This window comes from Suricata suricatta, chromosome 7 (assembly GCF_006229205.1).
Source record: "Suricata suricatta isolate VVHF042 chromosome 7, meerkat_22Aug2017_6uvM2_HiC, whole genome shotgun sequence".
Classification (NCBI taxonomy): domain Eukaryota; kingdom Metazoa; phylum Chordata; class Mammalia; order Carnivora; family Herpestidae; genus Suricata; species Suricata suricatta.
The window spans coordinates 48812399-48832039 of record NC_043706.1 but is presented as its reverse complement, the minus strand read 5'-3'; the positions used below and the strand labels follow the sequence as shown (position 1 = coordinate 48832039).

At 42.4% G+C, this 19641-nt stretch overlaps 1 protein-coding gene across 3 annotated transcripts in view; it reads right to left on the bottom strand.

Moving 5' to 3' along the window:
* Positions 1-2149: 2149 nt before the first annotated feature.
* FBXO9 (F-box protein 9) overlaps positions 2150-19641 on the bottom strand; it is a 39401-nt gene continuing 21909 nt past the window's right edge. For 2 of the 3 annotated variants that reach the window (XM_029944070.1, XM_029944069.1), the window contains exons 5-12: positions 19112-19242; positions 18266-18380; positions 16692-16810; positions 16394-16484; positions 15215-15310; positions 14553-14646; positions 12974-13125; positions 7792-8454 (exon numbers count right to left, since the gene is read on the bottom strand). In XM_029944070.1, the coding sequence (XP_029799930.1) occupies positions 8172-8454; positions 12974-13125; positions 14553-14646; positions 15215-15310; positions 16394-16484; positions 16692-16810; positions 18266-18380; positions 19112-19242 (1081 nt within the window). In that variant the 3' untranslated portion in view covers positions 7792-8171. Of the gene's footprint in view, positions 2777-7791; positions 8455-12973; positions 13126-14552; positions 14647-15214; positions 15311-16393; positions 16485-16691; positions 16811-18265; positions 18381-19111; positions 19243-19641 lie in introns of those variants that run through there. The other variant, XM_029944072.1, reaches the window with a different exon arrangement.

Below are 19641 nucleotides of genomic sequence, written 5' to 3'. Positions count from 1 at the left end.
ACCTGGTGCTCCAGGGGTGCCCCCGAACCAGGTGCTGAGTGCTGTCTGCCTTCTCCTAGTCAGCAGCTATGATCCACTTTGCTGTCGGCACACGACACAGGATTTGTTTCTTGCACTGTCGAGGGGCCTAATACCAGTTTGGGGCCTGTAAGTGATGGGATCAGCAGTCAGACTAGGAGTCTACCTTCAGCCTTTCTGCAGCAGCTGCGGGCCCTCCGAAGGCAGGACTTTCTCCTGTGGTCCACAGAGGCTCATTCACGGGCAGGGCCAGCCGTCAGACTAAATGTCTGTCATTGATCCCTTTGCTGCAGTGATGGGTGCACCAAGCAGCAGGGCTTTTGCCTTGCCCAGCCAGCTAAAAGACTCTCTCCCGGAACTGTGGGCACACTGGCATATGGGGTTCTTTCTCCCTCTCCCCATGGCAAGAGTCACTTTGGAGTGGTGCCAGTCCCTGCCAGAGCTGTTTTTTTGGGGGGGGGGGGAGGAGGGCACCTGCTGAGGCAAGAGGGTTAGATGATGCAAGGTTTGCAGGGAAATTCAGGGGTGGCACACAGGGGTCTAGCAAGGTAGGTGGAGAGTTAGTGCTGATTCCCACCAGTGTCTGGCTATCTAGTCTGGGGGAGAGCCCCCAACAGCCCCAAGCTTGTCCTGCATGAAGTGTGAGAAGGGGGCTGTGGAGGAAACACAAAAGGGAGGGAAGCTGTCTCCACAGTTCTTAGGCCAGCTTCCCTAGAAGGACATCAGGCAGGCTATAAAATGGAATTTCTGCAAAATGTGTTGATTGTTCAGGAGTTAGTGAACATACTGCTCGGTCAGCTTTTCGTAGCAGCTATTGGTTTGTCCAAATAGAGCAAAGGAAGGACATTTCTGAACCTAAAAGGCTTCTGTGGCAGGATTTGCAGAGAATAGGAGAAAAAGGCTACACAGCAAAAATTCCTCCTGGTTAGTTTTCTTTGGGTGTTAGGTTTGGGTTGATTCTCCGTATGTATTTTTAAGAATTTTTAAAGAAATTTTTGTAGAGTGAGCACAGAGCTGGGGAGAGGGGCAGAGGGGGACAATCTTCATCAGGCTTCACACTCAGTGCAGAGCCTGACATGTGGCTGAGGCCTAAAACCCTGGGATCGTGACCTGAGCCCAAATCACGAGTAGGACACTCAACTGGCTGAGCCACCAGGCGCTCTATTGTTTGTATATCCTAATGTATATTGCTTTTGTAGTGAAAACCTACGTACAGAAAACTTGAAAAAATACTGTATTCAGCTTCAGGGTAAATATGTAAAAGGTGCTTTAGTGGTCACCACAGGGAGGCTTTGAACTTGGTATCCACTGGCTACACACAACAGGTTTTCTAATCCGGGTTTGGGACACAAAACAGAATCGACTCTTACTTTCCTCAGGAATCAATATTTCTAGCTCTACTTGACTATCTACCAATCAGATGTCCTTTAAACCTGTATGTCAAAACCACTAGTCACATCCAAAAGAGCTAGTTTCTCTTTGGCATTTTGCTGCCTTCTCTCTTTCCGACCTTGAGGAAAACATAGTTTCTCAGATTATTACAAAAAGCCAAGCTAAGCAGGAGTCTCTTCTGACACACACGCTGGATGCTTGGTTTTCATCTTTAACAGAACATGTAGTAACTTTCTTCCACACTAAACTGCAGGAACTTGGGAAGCATCTTACCGTCAACACCAACTTGCAAGCGACCGTGGCTGCAGATGCGGATTTCCAAATGGACGGGAGTCTTCAACCCTCGCTGTGCCTGAATGGCCAAGGCTGCCTGGAGGCGAGCTCCGCCACAGACTCAGAGACCACACAGCGCGGCGTCAGCGCCGGGGAGGTAACACAGCGCGCTCGGTGGCTGGCTCTCTCCTCGCTTTAATTCTGGACAGAGTCGGGCCTGGGCTGACGTGAACATCTGCTGCTCCTTTAGGAACAGAGATGCCCGGGTGAGTTTGTTGAAGGGCGCCAGGCCAGAGATCGGTTTGTCTCACTTAGTATCACACATCTGCAAGGTGCCTAGATGAGGCTGGAGTTTAGGAAGTGACAGTCTGTGGCCACACACGGAAACCGCAGATAGAATATATTCCTAGATTTTTGCTGGCTACCCTGGGGCTGTTATTCTGACATTTAAAAAAGTCAATCCAAATACATTTTCTTGAAAGACATGTTTATTATGTTTATTGGTCAAACAGTTTCAAACATATCCAGAACAAGTTTTCACATTTTGAGCCTTTAGTGCAAAGAGACTAGGTCATGCGTGAAAAGAAATGCTGGTCCGGTGGAACCCTCCCCTGCTGTAATTAATACTGGGATGACCGGGCGGAAGGAGACTGCTGGGACAGAGCCCTGCTCAGAAATCCTCTTGACAAAGGACAGGATTTAAAGCTCATTTTATGGTTTTTTACAACATAAATGTGCTTGAACAACTTGTAATCTCAACTTCTTAATTGCAAAACAAAATACCCCAAGTATCAACTATCCCTTTAAATAAAAAAAATAATCAATTTATACTCTCCTTAAAAGAACTCTAACAATGTAAAATAAGTTCCAATTCCATATATATATATGTGTATGTATATATATATGTACATTTATAACTTAGGTGCCCTTTTGCTCTATATACTTGGATTCATGCAACAGTGACAGAGGACTGGACGGGAGGCCCTACAGAGGCCTCTCTGAGAAAGCAGTGTAGCTCCTCACTCTGGCGAAGAACAAGGGCGTGTACATCTTGTCAATCTCGAAAGCAGTGACTGCGGTCTCACCAGTTGATCTGCAAGAAAGCACAAAATGACCAGTTATGAGGAAGTTTCAACTCATTTAAAATTCTTCCACCTTTATAAGGAACGGCTTGTCTTATAGTCTTTTTTAGTTCATCTCACTAAATTCTAAATGTTAGTGGCCTGATAAAAGAAAACCACAGGCCCAAAATGATGCCCCTTAGACTAAGATCCCAAACCAGGGCCTAATACGTAAGTGAAATGCCATTTCAATCAGTCAGGGATTTTTTTTTTTTTAACTTACTTTTGAGAGAGAGAGAGAGAGAGAGAGAGAGAGAGAGATTGACAGTGCCAGTGGGGGAGGAGCAGAGAGGGAGACACAGAATGCAAAGCAGGCTCTGAGCTGTCAGCACAGAGCCCCATGCAGGGCTTGAACTCACTAACTAACTGTGCGATCATGACCTGGGCTGAAGTTGGATGTTTAACCAACTGAGCCACCCAGGCGCCCCAGTCGGGAATTTTCTGAGGGGTGCCCATGCATGTGCCACCTGGGCCCTCTCCAGCCCCCAGAGGAAGCGGAGGAAATCTGCATAGGAAGACTCCCGCTCTTTCCCTCTAATGGAAAGCAGCATTGCCAGAAACAATCCTTTTCCTGTGCTATAACTTTCTTGTCCCCACCCTCCTATAAAAACCTTCCATTTTGTGCAACTCCTCCAACCTCCCCTCTACTTGCTAGACGGGATACTGCCCATTTCATAACTTACTTAATAAAGCCAGTCAGACATTTATTTTTTTAATAGTTTATTGTCAAACTGGTTTCCATACAACACCCAGTGCTCTTCCCCACAAGTACCCTCCTCCACCACCACCACCTCTTTCCCCTCTCCCCCTACAACCTTCAGTTCATTTTCAGCATTCAATAGTCTCTCAAGTTTTTCGTCCCTCTCTCTCCCCAACTCTCTTGCCCTCTTCTCCTCCCCATGATCCTCCATTAGGTTTCTCCTGTTCTCCTGTTAGACCTATGAGTGCAAATATGGTTTCTGTCCTTCTCTGCCTGACTTATTTCGCTTAGCATGACACCCTCGAGGTCCATCCACTTTCCTACAAATGGCCATATGTCATTCTTTCTCACTACCATGTAGTACTCCATTGTATGTATATACCACATCTTCTTGATTCATTCATCAGGTGATGGACATTTAGGCTCTTTCCATGATTTGACTATTGCTGACAGTGCTGCTATGAACATTGGGGTACATGTGCCCCTATGCACCAGCACTTCTGTATCCCTTGGGTAAATCCCTAGCAGTGCTATTGCTGGGTCATAAGGGAGTTCTATGGATAGTTTTTTGAGGAACCTCCACACTGTTTTCCAGAGCGGCTGCACCAATTTACATTGCCACCAACAGTGTAGGAGGGTGCCCGTCTCTCCACACCCTCACCAGCATCTACAGTCTCTTGATTTGTTCATTTTAGCCACTCTGAAGCCAGTCAGACATTTAAATGACAAAAATTCAACCAAGTAAATTGGTTGCCACATTTGGTGGCAGTAACAGGATTCCAAGTGAATTTCTGGCAGCACTTGGGGATAATGAGAAACAGGTGTGATACCTAGACCCCTTTGAGTTCACTGCCTTTCTCACCATTTTCAGGGCTGTGGTCAAGTTCCTCTTGGTTCTGAGTTTTTTCTTGATGTTCAAGCTCCCCATCTAGCTGGTTTTCCTTTACAGGGCAGGTCAGCTTGAGGTGGCAGAAGGGTCTGCCCAAGCCGAGCCCCTGGCCTTGCAGACCACAATTCCCTGGTAGAAACGCAAGGTTCGTCGGGAGCCGGTGCTTGGGTACACAGGCCCTTCCTACAGGCCAAAACACTGAGGCACACATTGTCAGGGCTGTTTTTTGCAGAAAGGCTATCACCAGTGGGACCTTAGAGGCCTGAGGCGCAAGAATTGGTCGTCGGTATGAGTGGAGCATTTAAAGGCTGTTAGAGTGCTCACCACTTCAGGACGACTCCTGGGATAAAAGGAGTTGGTCATGGGGCAGGTCAGATAGGCACTAGGTCACCTGCCAACCTCAAGGCAACAAAGTACACTGTAAAACACACAATTCCCAACCCCATGGTGCATCCATTTTAGGTGTTAGTTCAACTTGGAGAAACCCAAAGGCTTAGCTGATGGGATCCTTAAATTCTAACCAGTCAAGCGAGCCACCTGCTTATTCCATGTCTAAGGACTCTAGTCCCAGAAGTTTGAGATATCCAGCAAAAAAGAAAAGCCTCCTAAGCTTGTTTTGTGTCTGAGGAACTTGGGTTCCCCAGTTGGGTGCTCCAAGAGGCGGCTGAACAGAAATGTGGGTTAACTCTGTGGATACGGTCCTACCAAACTGCTGCCAGCCCTCGGAGGACCCACAACCTAGAAACAAAATGGCCAGTATGGGGAACATTCCAACTAGATAAGATCATTTAAGGAGTACACTTGGAACAAGAGTTTCCAAATTAAATAGGACAGAAGACCTGTTTTATCTGACATTCAGAGGCTTTCAAAAGGTTTCAAAATTCCAAAATAGTTTCATTAAAAGATTTTATCACAAGAAGTTAATGAAAAATTAAACACAGGAAAGGTAGCTGTCTAAAACAAGACTTGTAAGACTGACATGACTTCCTCCCTATCCTCCTTTAGGGACTCCTTCTAGTCTGAATTTCTTTTTCCACTGTGAAAAAAACTATAAACAAAATTCTGCCAAGTTAATGGCCCTAGAAGCTCCCTGTCATCTACCGTCAAAGGAGGCCCCCATATGAGCCCCTCCCAGAGCTGCTGAAGCTGAGGGATTTTCCTGATAAGCTGCTCACATTATTCCTTAAACAGTCAAGGGGAAATTGGCAGATTCGATCTTGAGGAAGGGATCCTGGAAAAACTGGCAGAAGCCGGCTAAAGATGAAAATTCTTACTGGAATCAGCTCTTCCAGATCTGTCTGCCCAATTAAACAAAGTAAAATCCCATTGTCCCTTCCCTACTAAATCCAGTCCCACTGGTCACTGATCCCTTCTCTTCCAGGGACAGCTACTGCCTCCTTGCTAATCTTGTTTTGTGTAACTGGGCTTGGTATCTCCCTGCCTGGGGCATACAGGTTGTTGGTTCTCTTTTGGCCATCACTGTGAGGGGCTCTAGATTTGGGAAAGCTGATGTCCCCTCTCTTTGGTGATCCACTTTATACCCAAGAGAGGCTATTCAATACTGCCAAAAATACTTAGAATTATGTACCCGGGGGTGGGGGAGGTGGGTAGCCAATTGATGATACTGTAGTTGAATAGATGAAGCAACCTATGATGTCATTTAAGTTACAATCCAATTCTTTGCAGAACTGAAAACAATTCATCCTAATGTTACAAATCTTTACAAAACCAGAAATGAGCTCTCTAGGTGATCTCAAGTTCACCTATACCTCGGGCAATCCCAAAACTTGCCCTGTTTATCTCAAACAGCCTGTACATTATTGGCCTTAAGAAACCAAAGTTCCTCTAAAAGGAGCTTGCATTTCCCCCTGTATCTTTTAAATCTAAATGTTCAATGTTCTCCCTGGTCTTCTCCAGAAACTCTTCAATCCATCTCATTACAAAGCCAGTTTAACAGAGATAATTCTTATCAAGAAAAAATGAAAGGTCATTTGGAATTTGACTTACCAAGAACGAATACAAAACTTAATATCCATCTTTGGATAAGACACTTAAGAAAAAAAAACCTTTACCAACCTAGTCAGATATCCTTAATGTATTCATCATCTACCAAACAGACTTTCAAAAAGTACTAAGTTCTATACTGAATTCACAGCAGCAATTTCAAAACCAGCTGTAGGTCTGTTCACATGTATCTACACGTGTGTGATATTACTTTCTACTCTGCACAGTATTACTAGAATTAATTTGTAAAAGAGCTCTATGTCGTTGGCTTGAAGGCAAGTGCCTGTAAGAACAGGTAGTCTGAGACTCAGGAAAAAAACCCAGTGTTTAAGTTCACATGTTCTGGGGAAATATTTGATATAAAAGACCATGGTTGATGGCTTCATTAGAACAAACATGTTTTTAGTTATCACTGTTAAATATAAATATAAAATCTCAATGTTACATATAAATATTCTACCCGAGTTTACTGGCTAAGTTCATGTTCCCTCTTACAAGATGTGGCCACACAAAACAAAATAGCTTAGGATAATGGGTGACTTTGTCTAAGTTTAATAAAGTTCTTGTAGGTAATCTAAACATAATTCAGGATATTTCAAAAATAAAGGTAAGGAAGACATAAATTTATAAATAAGCTCTTAAGCAACATTTTCCCCAAGTTTTTTTGGATACTCTAAAACCTTAAAGTTTAACTGAGTAAGGTTAAATGACTTAGAGTCATTAAATATGTAGATCATTTCCAAATAGAAAATTCTAAAACATTAATTAGTAAACATAGGTTTATCTACTTTTGGAAACTAAAAGATATTTAAACATGCTAATGGCTACACTGAAAAATTTTAAATGGCACATGCTTCTAAAAATTTTTAAATATACTAATAAGCAAATTTAAAAAAAAATCTAAGCTAACTTCTTAGTTTTCACTAGAAATTAAGGTTTCTTAATGGTTAAGAATTCTAATTCATATCCAGAATTAAACTACTAAAAATAAGGAAACATCTGTGTATGCCAGGAAAAGTATGACATGTTTTTAGTAAAATAAGGTATGAGAAATGGAGATGTGTTTTTGGTTGAGGAAAAAGAAAAGTCTGTCCTAAAATGAAGCTGGTTGTTTAAAGAAAAAAAATTTTTTTTAAATAGGACAAAATCATAATGTAGAAAAAAAGAGGTGCAGGGTGCCTGGGTGGCTCAGTTGGCTGAGCATCTGCCTTTGGCTCAGGTCATGATCTCGCAGTTTATGGGTGCAAGCCCCACACTGGGCTCTGTGCTGACAGATCAGAAAAATCCAGCTTAGGATTCTGTGTCCCCTCTCTCTGCCGCTCCCCTGCTCCTATGTCTCTCTTTCTTTCAAAAATAAATAAAAACATTAAAAGAAAGGAAAAAAAGTTGTAAAAGATTTGTGGAAAGAATCTTTGAAAAGGAATTTTAATATGTGGTCAAGCTGGTTAAGATTAAAACTTATTTTTAAAAATGAGTTTTGGGGTGCCTGGGTGGCACAGTTGGTTGAGTATCCAACTCTTGATTTCGGCTCAGGTCATGATCCCAGAGTTGTGGGATCAAGCCCCCTGTGGGGCTCCATGGGACCCTCCCCGCCCCTGTTCGCATGCTTTCTCCCTTAAATAAGTTTTAATATCAAAGTTAAATGGTGCAAAATTAGAATTTGACTTTTTGTTAAAAAAAAAAAAGTTTTCTTGGACTTTGGTCTGCTTTTGATAAATTGCAAAAATGTCTTTACCTTTTAAATATTAAGTTTCACAATGATTTGTAATCCTATTTAGGCAAGTGCTTTTAAAACCCTTTTTAAAATTTTTTGAAAAACTTCCAAAGGACCTATTAAACTAATGAGAGGCTTACTCAATATGTAAATTACATAGGAAGCACGGTCAAATGCATTAACACTAAGCCTTCTGTTTGTAAAATTGTGGCACATGTGGATAAAGTCCACTCTGCTTCCATAAAAATGGACCCTCATCACCAGACTCTTGCAATCCTGATGTCCTTGTGACACGGCAGCAGCCTGCTTCTGGACTGGAGGAACGGAGATGAGTGAGCGATGACTGCAAGTGAAACAAATGCTTGGGGTTATGGGAAACCCAAGACGGTCTGGTTCTTCCTGGTAAATCCCCCCCTCCTTTTTTTAAGTTTATTTATTTTGAGAGAGAGACAGCACAGCAGGGGAGAAGCAGAGAGGAGAGACAGAATCCCAGCTGACAGCACGGAGCCTGGTGCAGGGCTCAAACCCACAGACGTGAGATCATGACGTGAGCCGAGATCAAGAGTCGGAAGCTTAACTGACTGTACCACCCAGACGCCCTGCAAATCTCATTTTTTAACTGTTGCATTCCTTTACCCACCACAGTACATTTAAAAAGACTCAAATGATAAACATATTGATAGACTGTTTTTATAACTTTATAAATGTTTACCAGCAATGTCTGACCTGACTGGTCCCTACCACACCCCCCCTCCCCAAAACTATTTTTGTTCCCAGAGGCCTCAAGCCTCCACTCTCTGGACTCTTTGAATACTAGCAGCTGGACTTCATTCAGTTGCCACTTAGTATGGGTTATCAATGTTTTTGTTATTGTATGTGTGCTTTCTAGATGGGTAATGTGCGTTGTAAGATGCCCTCACAGGAAAAATCAACAACAAAACTTTAAAAGATGTGTTTCCCATTTGGGGTATACCTTCTACTTCATCTTCAGTGATCAAAGCAGCCATTTCACTGGACCAATCACATGAGCCTTAACGGCAACCTTACAAACTTTCTGGAATTCTGTCAGTACCCAACCTTCTCCTGAACCTTTCTGGTTTCATGCTCATATGACCAGCTACTGTAAGCCTCTCATGTCTTATACTCAAGCCTGTCATCAAAATGTTCAAGAAGCTTCTGGATCCCAACTGAGAGCAACCTGTTGATCACAGTTTAGAGCTTAGTGACTATATAAACATCAGACGAAAACCACCCTCCAGCCCCACTGGAAAAGGACCTTACCAGGTGCTCCCGACCCCTGACCCTGCTCCAAAACGGAAAGCATGAAGCCTTGGTCCACATTGCACAGTCAGAGAAGGCTCCACCGGACACCTGGTCCTATATAGATGCTGGAGACCTCGATCTCAAACAGATGAGGAAGAGAAGCAGCTGACATCAGGGAAGACTCCTTCCTTCCTTCCCAGATAATGGATCAATACCTCATATGCTAATTAAATGTAAACCCTTTCACTCTGGCACAGGCCTGAAAAGATAACACCCTCATCTGTATCTCCCAGGCCATTGCTATGGGAGATGGAGTATATAACCTCTGGAATTTATCTAAATTTACACTGTTGAATTAAAAAAGACCTATGATGAGACATTCATGATTCAGATTCACTCCTTTCATGGGTCTCTATTTCCTTGGTTAGGGATAAATATAAATGAGGCTATGATTGAGAACTCCTTAATTTTCAAAAGTATTGCAAAATCTGCTAAAGCAATAGCACAATGGAGATCCTTAGACTCTCAAGGGAAAGTTGTCCTTGATCATCTTTTAGCTGAACATCTTGTGTTGTCGCCAATACCACCTGCTGTGCTTGGATTAATAACACTTATGGGGAAGTTAAAACTCAATTAAATAAGATCACTGAGCAAGCCACTGGGCTTAAAAAGATGACTCCTTCAGCAAGGTCTTTGACTTATTTGATTTTGATTGGTTTGCGTCTTGGGGACCATGGCTCTAAAGTATACTCCCATTACTGGGCATTATCCTTGTAAGTAATAATCCCTTTGGTGCATTACCTTCTCTCAAATTTTTGAATGTATTATGTTCACAACCACTATACACCAAGCAAATGATCTTCTAAGTCTGGAAATGTGAACCTGAATCTGTGACCTATAAACACCACAGCCAGTAAGGAAAACCATCAGGAGCTGTAGGGACCACAGAAAGGATCTACAAAAGCAGTGAGAAGTTCACAATGGTAATTGGGAGCTGGTGCTAATGCCTTAAATTGTGGGACCATCTTTCAGTTAAGCTGAGAGTCTGATCAAAAGGGGGAACTGTTAAGAAGAAAACCGCAGGTCCAAAACAGCATCGTCAGAATGAGCTCCCAAACTGGGACTTAATACGTAATTTGACTGCAGTTTCAACCTCCCCCAGAAATGCAGTCTTAACTGGTGGGTCAGGAATTTTCTGATGGCACGCAGGAGTCTGCCACATGGGCCCTCCGCAACCCCCAAAGGAAGATGAGGCAGTCTAAGACCCCTGCTGCCCCTCTAAGGGAATGCGTCCTTGCCTGAAACAATCCTTTTCTTAATAACCTTCTTGCTCGGCTCTCCAATAAAACCTTCCATTTTGTACAACTCCTCAGAGCTCCCCATTCCTGAACCTTTTAATAAAGCCAACTAAATCTTTAAAACTTACTTGGTTGAATTTTGTTATTTTAATAGGCATTTTATAAAAAAACTGACAAATTTAGAAAAGTACAAAGAAAAATCGCTCATAGTTCTATCACCTAGACATAGCTTATGAATTACAGTTGACCCTTGAACAATGCAGGGTTAAGGGTGCCAACCTCCCACACAGTCAAAAATCTGCATTTGGGTCCTCCCAAACAGAACTATTAATGACCCACTGCTGACTGGAAACCTTACCAGTTACGGTCGATTGATACATATTATGTATGTTACATGTATTATATACTGTAATCTTACAATAAAGTAAGCTAGAAAAAAAGGCCAAGTTATTAAGAAAACTACATTTACAGTACTCTATTTATCGGAAAAAATCCACACAGAAGTAGATTCACGAAGCTCAAACCCATGCTGTTCGAGGGTCAACTGTACTTCCTTCCAAGTACCTTAACCTGTCTATTGAGCTTTTCTATTGAGATCATACTGTTAGCAATCCTGCTTTTCATTTAACATTCTGACATATGCATTTCCTCACATGAATAAATACTCTTCAGAAGTCATTTTTAATTCCTGCATAGTATTTCACTGTCTGCCTGTATCACAATTTACTTAATAATTCCCTTTTCATTGGAGATTTAGGTTATTTTCACTGTTTGGTAATTACAAATAATGTATTTTTCATTATGTCCTTTGAACAGATTCCTAAGAATAGAAATTCTAAGTTAAAGACTATAGACGTTTCAAAAATCTTGTTAAAAAGTAATTTAGAAACAATTATATTCCTGTAACAGAATTTAATCACTTAATATTTGCATGATCAACAGCATGATCATACTTGGGAGGGAGGGGAAGCAGATAAGTTAAACTACCATAGCCTTTTATTTGTTCCCCAAAGGGAGAGAAATAAAGGCTGAAAATTCAAGTGACTTTATAAATAATGTAAGGAAATCAACGTTATCATTGGCAGTTACAGATGACACCTACTATCATGTCTTTTTTTCTCCTAAAACATGATGCTATTTGTTTGGTTTTACTCTGGGTTTAGTTTCTTTCTTTGGAAAGAAAAAAATTTTTCACTGCACAATTTACTGAGAGAAGCAAAAGAGGAGACATAGGACTGGTAGGTAAGAATGAAAAGAAAGAAAAATGCTTTCTCAGTTCTCAGGACCTTTCAAATGAGAGAGGGGAAGCTCCTTATAAGGTGGAAACAGGACACAGAAAGTTTTCAACCCTATGGTCAAGGCTATGAGGAGGTAAATAGGAGGTGACCTCAAAACTGGTCTCTTGAGAATTTTGGGTTCAATTTTGGAATGGAGGGTCCTCAACCACACACCAATTCTTTCACACCTAGCAACCGTGAGCCTCACATCCACACAAACTGCTGTGTCTCTTGTTTCTGTACTGCTCCTTTCTTACACACATTCTTCTGTTCATTAACTATTTCACAAAGGTAACCCTAATATGAAGAGCTTTAAGTTAGGAACCACCTGCTAGATCTGGCTTTGGAATTCAGGATCTTTTTAGAAGACGTACTCTTCTACCTACCATTTTATTAAAAGCAGTGTATAATCCCTGAGAATAAACAAACTGGAAATAAGTAAAACAATGGTTAAGACTGAAACCCAGGGGAAGAAGACAGATCTGGTGTTTTAAAAGTACCCTGAGTAAGTCAGCGGACAAGCAATGCACGGACAGCTTTGCGGTGGCTGAGTACCATTCCGCTCACAGGGCACAGCTTTCGCTTCCAAAGCCCTGGCACCCACTCCCCCTCCCAGGGGCACTGGGGAGAGTTCGCCCCCTGGTCCACTCTCAGTTCATCTCACTTAGGCCATTTTCTTGGTCTGCAGTTGTTTTTTTGAGTGCCTGACAGAATAACACTGCCATAGAAAAAGACTGTCATTGGCCCGGGCCCTCTCCTTGGGCAGGTGACCCCCCCCACACACGAAACACAGAACATAACCAACTTGAACCTGGCAGCACTGACCACCACACCGAGAGCTCTCGAAGTAAGTACAGCAGACTTGGGCGGCATCTGCACTAGCACCGAACGCTCTGTAACGCAATGCCGTTTTACAGCATCATGCCCATCTGGAGGAACTTTAAAACTATGTGACGGTTTTCTAAGCCTGACACGAAGTACACATTTATTGTGCAACTGTAGTATTTATATCACATTGACCTACTTGTATGTAACGTGACAAGAATGATGTATCCAGATGAGTTTGTTGAACCTCTGGTGGCCACTGGAACACAGCTGTAGTCCCACATGAAAACTCTGATCGGCTTCTTGTACGGGGACACGACGGAAGTATCTGTATTTATAGTCAAGTGGTTTCTGGAAAAGAAAAAGTGTGTGAGCCATAATGAAACGTCGCCTCACTGATACATAGAAACATCATGGGAATACACTATGCAAGAGTGAAGTCACATGGCCTTTGCACAGCAGAGGCGTCCGGGGTATCGAGTGAGAATGTGTGTGAGTGCTCGGACAAACATTAAAGCACTCTAAAGTAAGGTTTTCTCTCCATAGGACTTCCTTCTACAGAGAACACAGCAATGTTTAAGGAGGCGAAGTGATGAACTGGTGAAAGATGTAGAAAAAGCATGGAGTAGAACTTAACTTTTGTGGTTGTAGTAAAAGAGTCAAGGAAGAAACCGATGTGGACAAGGTTCATTGGAATCACACACTTTAGCAAATACCGTTGTTAACGACACAAAAATGACAACACTGTATGTGGTTTCACTATATCATATTCTGAAGAGAAAACTGCAACTCAATGTAGGACTTCCTAAACTCTTTTATTAGATAAAACCTAAATAACAAGGCCCTCACATTCTGACCTCAGGAAGCTCACGGCCAACATCACAACCACAGTAGCCGCCTCTGCCCCTCAGACTGCCGCCCCAGATTTCTGGAGCCTACCTGAGGCAGGCAGAGCAACTGGCAACGGGTGGCCACCGGGTGAAGGGACTCGGATGAAACCCTGCCCTGTCTCAACACATGACGCCAAGGAAGAGAGGGGACCGTGACGGGAGGAAAACGTTCAAGCACTACACTAATTATAAAAGAATGAGGCAAGTCTTTATTCCAACAACGTCACAACTGACGGCTCAGGTGTACGGGCTCCTTGGGTGTACATTTTTAAAACTGGGACTGAAAAATGTATATGGAGAAAAGCTGTGGAAAAAAATTAGGCCCTCAATGTATTAGAGTTAAAAGTAACCTGGAATGTAATAATTCAATGATCACATTCGTTTAGCATTTGTTTCCTTATGTAAACACAGGAAGAAGGAAATTATCTTTAGCTTATTTCCAGTAGAAATTTATAATTCTCGGGGCCCCTGGTGGCTCAGACGATTTCACCTCCAACTTTTAATTCTGGCTCAGGTTGCTCCCTGGTGGTCTAGTGGTTAGGATTCGGCGCTCTCATAATTCTGGCTCAGGTCACAATCTTATGATTCATGAGTTCAGGCACCGCATCAGGCTCGTCACTGACGGTGAGGAGCTTGCTTGGGATGCTCCTTCTCTCCCGGTCCCTCCCCTGCTCACACTGTCTCTCAAAATAAATAAATAAGCTTAAAAAACTGAAATTCTCTGTAAGAGTATCCTTGAAAAAGAGTTATCTGTGTGAACTTACTTATGTTTTGTGAAATGTATAAATTATAAAATAACTACTTTCTTATCTTTTCTAATCAAGAATGCTTGAATGACTAGGGCACTGAAATGAAAAGAGAACTGCCAATGCCACCTTGCATACTCACTTCTTCTTTTTTCTTAGTTATCACAGCAAATACTTTGGTCTGATTGTCTGTATCTTGTGACAAGCGATAATGACCCAGCAGAATTGCATCAGTTCTAAAAATTAAAAGATACAATTTAAGTCCATTAACCAATTATTATATGTATTTAAATAACCTAGAAAGTAATAGTTTACAATAGCAGTTATCCAACTTCCCCAAGAAGAATTAGCTAGATGTGAGTAAACTCAGTTTGGTAAGGCTCTAAAGACCTACTGAAGTGTCCTCTCCAGAGAGACCCAGGACTTGGTATTGTTCACAAGGACTCTTGCGGAGTGCTGTTTTAATCCTCCAGTACCAACTTAAGGAAGCACTGGATGACATTAACCTGCAGGTATCCATATAAAATGTGGACTGGAGGGGCACCTGGGGGGCTCAGTCGGTTAAGCGTCTGGCTTCAGCTCAGGTCATGATCTCGCAGTTTGTGGGTTTGAGTCCTGCGTCAGCCTCTGTGCTGATAGCTCAGAGCCTGGAGCCTGTCTTCAGATTCTGTCTCCCTCTCTCTCTGACCCTCCCCTGCTTGTACTATCTCTGTCTCTCAAAAGTAAATTTAAAAAAAACATTAAAAAAATTTAAAAAAATAAAATAAAATGTGGGCTGGATAGAGAACTACAGAAAAATGCTACCTGGTATTCCTAGTTCTTAAACGAGGAACAATGGACTGAGGCTCCTCAGGGGTCGTCAACATCATCACGTGGCCATCAGGGAAGAACCTTATGTACCTGTGTAAAAAGAATAAGAACACCAAAAAAACACCACACACACACAAAGTATAAAACATTGTTTTCTAGCACCTAAACCTGCTCCCTGTGAAATCCAAACAGAAATACCATGGGCCAAAAAACTGGCAAAACATTATTATTAAAACAAACATGAGTGACAACCTGTGAGGCCAGCACAACAGAAGTGAAGGCATTTTATTATCTTTCTTAGAGGGAACTGCTGAACTTTCAGTTTTACTCCTGAATAAAAATAAATATTCCTCTATTAAAGCACTTTTTCTAAAGCACTAATTAATGTCAAAAAGTGAGCTCTAATGTCTACTTCTTTCTTTTCTTTTTTAATGCTTATTTTTAAGAGACAGGGAGTATGAGTGGGAGAGGGGCAGAGAGAGAGAGAGGGACAGAGGATCCAAAAAGCAGGCTCTGCACTGACAGCAGAGAACCCGATATGGGGCTCGAACTCATGAACCATGAGATCATGACCTGAGCTGAAGTCGGATGCAACTGACTGAGCCACCCAGATGCCCCATGTCTACTTATTTCCCAATGACAGTTAACATGTGATGGATAGTAAGGCTGAATAATAGCACAAGCTGTCTGAAAAGGCAAATAAATGAGTACATCAAAGGCAAACATCAAGGAAGAGCTTTAAAACGTAAAACAATTCTGGGGCACCTGGGTAGCTCAGTCAGTTAAGTGTCTGACTCGGTTTTAGCTCAGGTCATGATCACACGGTTTCATGAGTTTGAGCCCCACATCAGGCTCTGAGCTGACGGTTCAGAGCCTGCTTTGGATTCTCTCTCGCTCTTTCTCTCCCCCCCCAACCCCTACTCACACTGTCTCTCTCTGAAAATAAATAAAACTTAAACTTAAAATGATTCTTAGATTCAGAGGCTAGGAAGAATTAAATCATTTGTATTAACCAATTAGTTGAGTGTAGGTCCTGTTATAATACTGGATAAAAATGCTGAGGCTTATTCTGTATATAAACACAAAAGCCACGGAGAATAGCTGCCAAATAACTCATGAACTGGTACTTGGAGAGAGAGAATTTTTCACTCACTCAGTTTACTACAGCTGTACCTGTAATATTCCACTTGGTGCCAGGCTCTATAGAAACCATCAAGAGACTGTTCTCCTTGACGAATATATGTCGTTTTACTGATATACACTCCTATAAAAAAGAAAGTTTTTTTAAGTAGGAACATACATCAAAATTTTACAGTTACAAACATGTAACATATTTCTAGTTTTAATTTTATTGTCATTTCCTTTAAATATGATCAGAGTAGTTAAAACTGTTACAGAAAATGAAGACTATGTATTTATCAAAATCAGCATGACAGACCACTACTTCTGAGTTCTAAAGAGTTTAACTTACCATCAAACCGGACACGGGGCCTTTCTAAAAACATCTCTCTCCAGGATGTGTATGGGACAAGTTTAACACAGCTTCTGCCCCAAACTTTCAAGCAGGCCAAACGCCATATTTCAGGGTCTCTAGGTAATAAAACATAACATAAATTTATAAAAAAGGCTAAGTCCCTCTATGCAGATACAAGAAATATCTCTGCTACTAGCAATCGTCTTCTATTCAGCAAGAATTTGTTGAGCTCCTACAAGGCACTGTCCGGATTCTGGAGACAGAATGACAGACAAGGCAAAGGCTCTGCTCTTTTACTGATGGGAAAGCAAACAAGACTAAGAAAATAGAAATGTTTCAGGTAGTGTGCCCAGTGTAAGAACAAACGAGCAGACAAGAACTGTGGTGGGGAAATAGAGACCATTTCAGATATAGTGGCCAGGAAAGAACCCTGGGCACAAGCCACAGCAAGTTCAAGGCCCTCGGGTGGGAGTGTGACGTGGTGCACTCAACAAGGACCACAAGGTCGCAGCAGACTAAGCCCAGTTAACAGATTACATGATTAGAGAGGCAGTCAGGGCCAGGAGAGGGAGTGGCTGGCAGGCTATTTAGGTGAGACGAACGCCACTGAAGAGTTCTGAGTATAACTTATGCTTTTACAGGGTTTTTTTTTTTCAATTTTTTATAAGTTTATTTATTTTGAGAGAGAGAAAGCACGGGCAGGGGGCAGAGAGAGGGAGGAGAGAATCCCAAGCAGGCTCCATACTGTCAGCACAGAGCCCGATGTGGAGCTTGAACTCACAAACCATAAGATCATGACCCTAGCAGAAAATATCGACTAGGGTCGTGATCTCAAGGTCATGAGATGGAGCAGCCCCACACTGCATTGCAGAGTGGAGCCTGCCTGGGATTCTCTCTCTCCCTGTCTGCCCCTTCCCTGCCTCAAAATTAATAAACATTTAAAAAAAAGTATAGAATAACTAACTATTAATGGGCCAAAAAAAAGTTCTAGTGCAATCTAAGTTTAAATCATTACTTTAAAAATTTTTTATTTAATGTTTTTATTTAATTTTGAGAGACAGCACGAGCAGGGGAGGTACAGAAAGAGAGAGAGAGAGAGAGGACAAATCCAAAGCAGGCTCCAGACTCTGAGCTGTCAGCACAGTGCCTGACACAGGACTTGAACCTGTGAGCAACAAGATCATGACCTGAGCCAAAGTCAGACACCCAACGGAGTGATCCATCCAGGCGCCTCATTACCACTTAGTGGGTTTAGAGTAATTGTGCAAATGACATGAGTTTATTTTTCTAGCACAACTGTTTTTCCAAATCAGCAAGGCTAGCATGGAAAGTGCCCTATGGATGTAATCTGTGAGACTGCATCTGTTCTATGTAATATTCTATACCCGGGAAACCTAGGGCCTTCTACCTTTTAAGGCTAAGTGGTTTGAGAAAATCACATAAATACAACTTAGGCAAAAGTGTTCCTTCTGTTTTTTACCCAGAACATCGATCAAGTCTTTTATCAAAACCGGCAAAGACCATAATCTTTGCCTCAGCACTGCCCGAGTCGTTTTCTAACAGGCGCGTACCTGGCACAGACGTAGAACCCTCGGCACACCTGCGACAACTGCTCTAACGATCTGAGGTCCAAGTCGCTGGACACCACCCATCGGAAGACGTACATCAGGACCTCCATCGGCAGCACTGGGGAAGAAAGCCATCTGCTCAGCGGCGCATCTCGGTGCAGGCAGCCTCCCGCACTCCCACACGCTTGGGACTCACACCCTCAGCACTGCTCAGAGCTGCGCACGCGTGTATTTAATTATCCAAAAGTAAGGACTGTTTCTAACATCAAGACACAAATCTTTGTTTTTCTTCCCTACAGACACATCAGAAGCCACTTTTATAAAGCACACTTTCCTTCAAAGGATCATTTTACCACCGAGATATATTACCATAAATGTGTTAGAAAAATAGTCTGAGATATATATATGTAAAATCCATATTCCATTTGCTAACTCTAAAAACTTATTTTCCTCTCCTTGAATGTTTTCAAGGGTCCTCCTCTGGAAAATCCTGCAACTAAGTAACATTTAATATACGAAAAGAAAAACATTCGTTTTTGAACATGCGCCCATCTCGGGCTTAAATGCCTGGTGACACTAGTATTCCTCTCATTTTCTTGGGCTGCTTCAACACCCTCGAGATCTTCACTGAATCAAGCAGAGCCTCCTCGAACTGCACCAGAAACTGCTTTCTTCCTCAGATTTTGCAGCGCTTATTAGTACATGCAAAAAGTAACTGTAACTAGCTGTCCCAACGTACTCTGACCTGAAGCAATTACCTGGCCAAGTTCTCTGACCGTGTAAGTTTGGAAACCTTCAATCTCTGGTGAGAGTGTGCCTCGCCGAGTTCTAACGAGTGTGAACTCATACCTGATATGTGAGTCTGACTGCTCTCCAGCTCCGGCTGGCACAGTTTGAGCACAGACTCCTGAAACGTGAGCTGCTGCTGGAAGCACGACAAGAGGTCTGCCATCTTGTTGTCGTCGTCATTATCTTCCATGCTGAAAAAGGAGGGGGGTGAATGAACTTAAGTGCCTCAGTTCATAACACAGAGCTCAGAAACGGATTTTTCATAGTGCTTTTAAAATCTGCTTCAGAAAACCTCATCTAAGAGCAAACCATCTTAACTACTTTTTTGATTTGATAAAAATTTATTTTGCCTTGCAAAGGAGTACCATACGAAGTCTTTTGAAGAAAAAAGCTTCAGTAATTTTCATCCTCACCCAAGAAAAACTAGAATTCAGAGGCGTGGAGGGGCACATGTGTAGCTCAGTCAGTTAAGCATCTGACAGCTGGTTTCGGCTCAGGTTATGATCTCACAGTTTCGTGAGTCCGAGCCCCACATCAGGCTCCTTGCTGACAGTGCAGCGCTTGCTTGGGATTCTCTGTCTCCCTCTCTC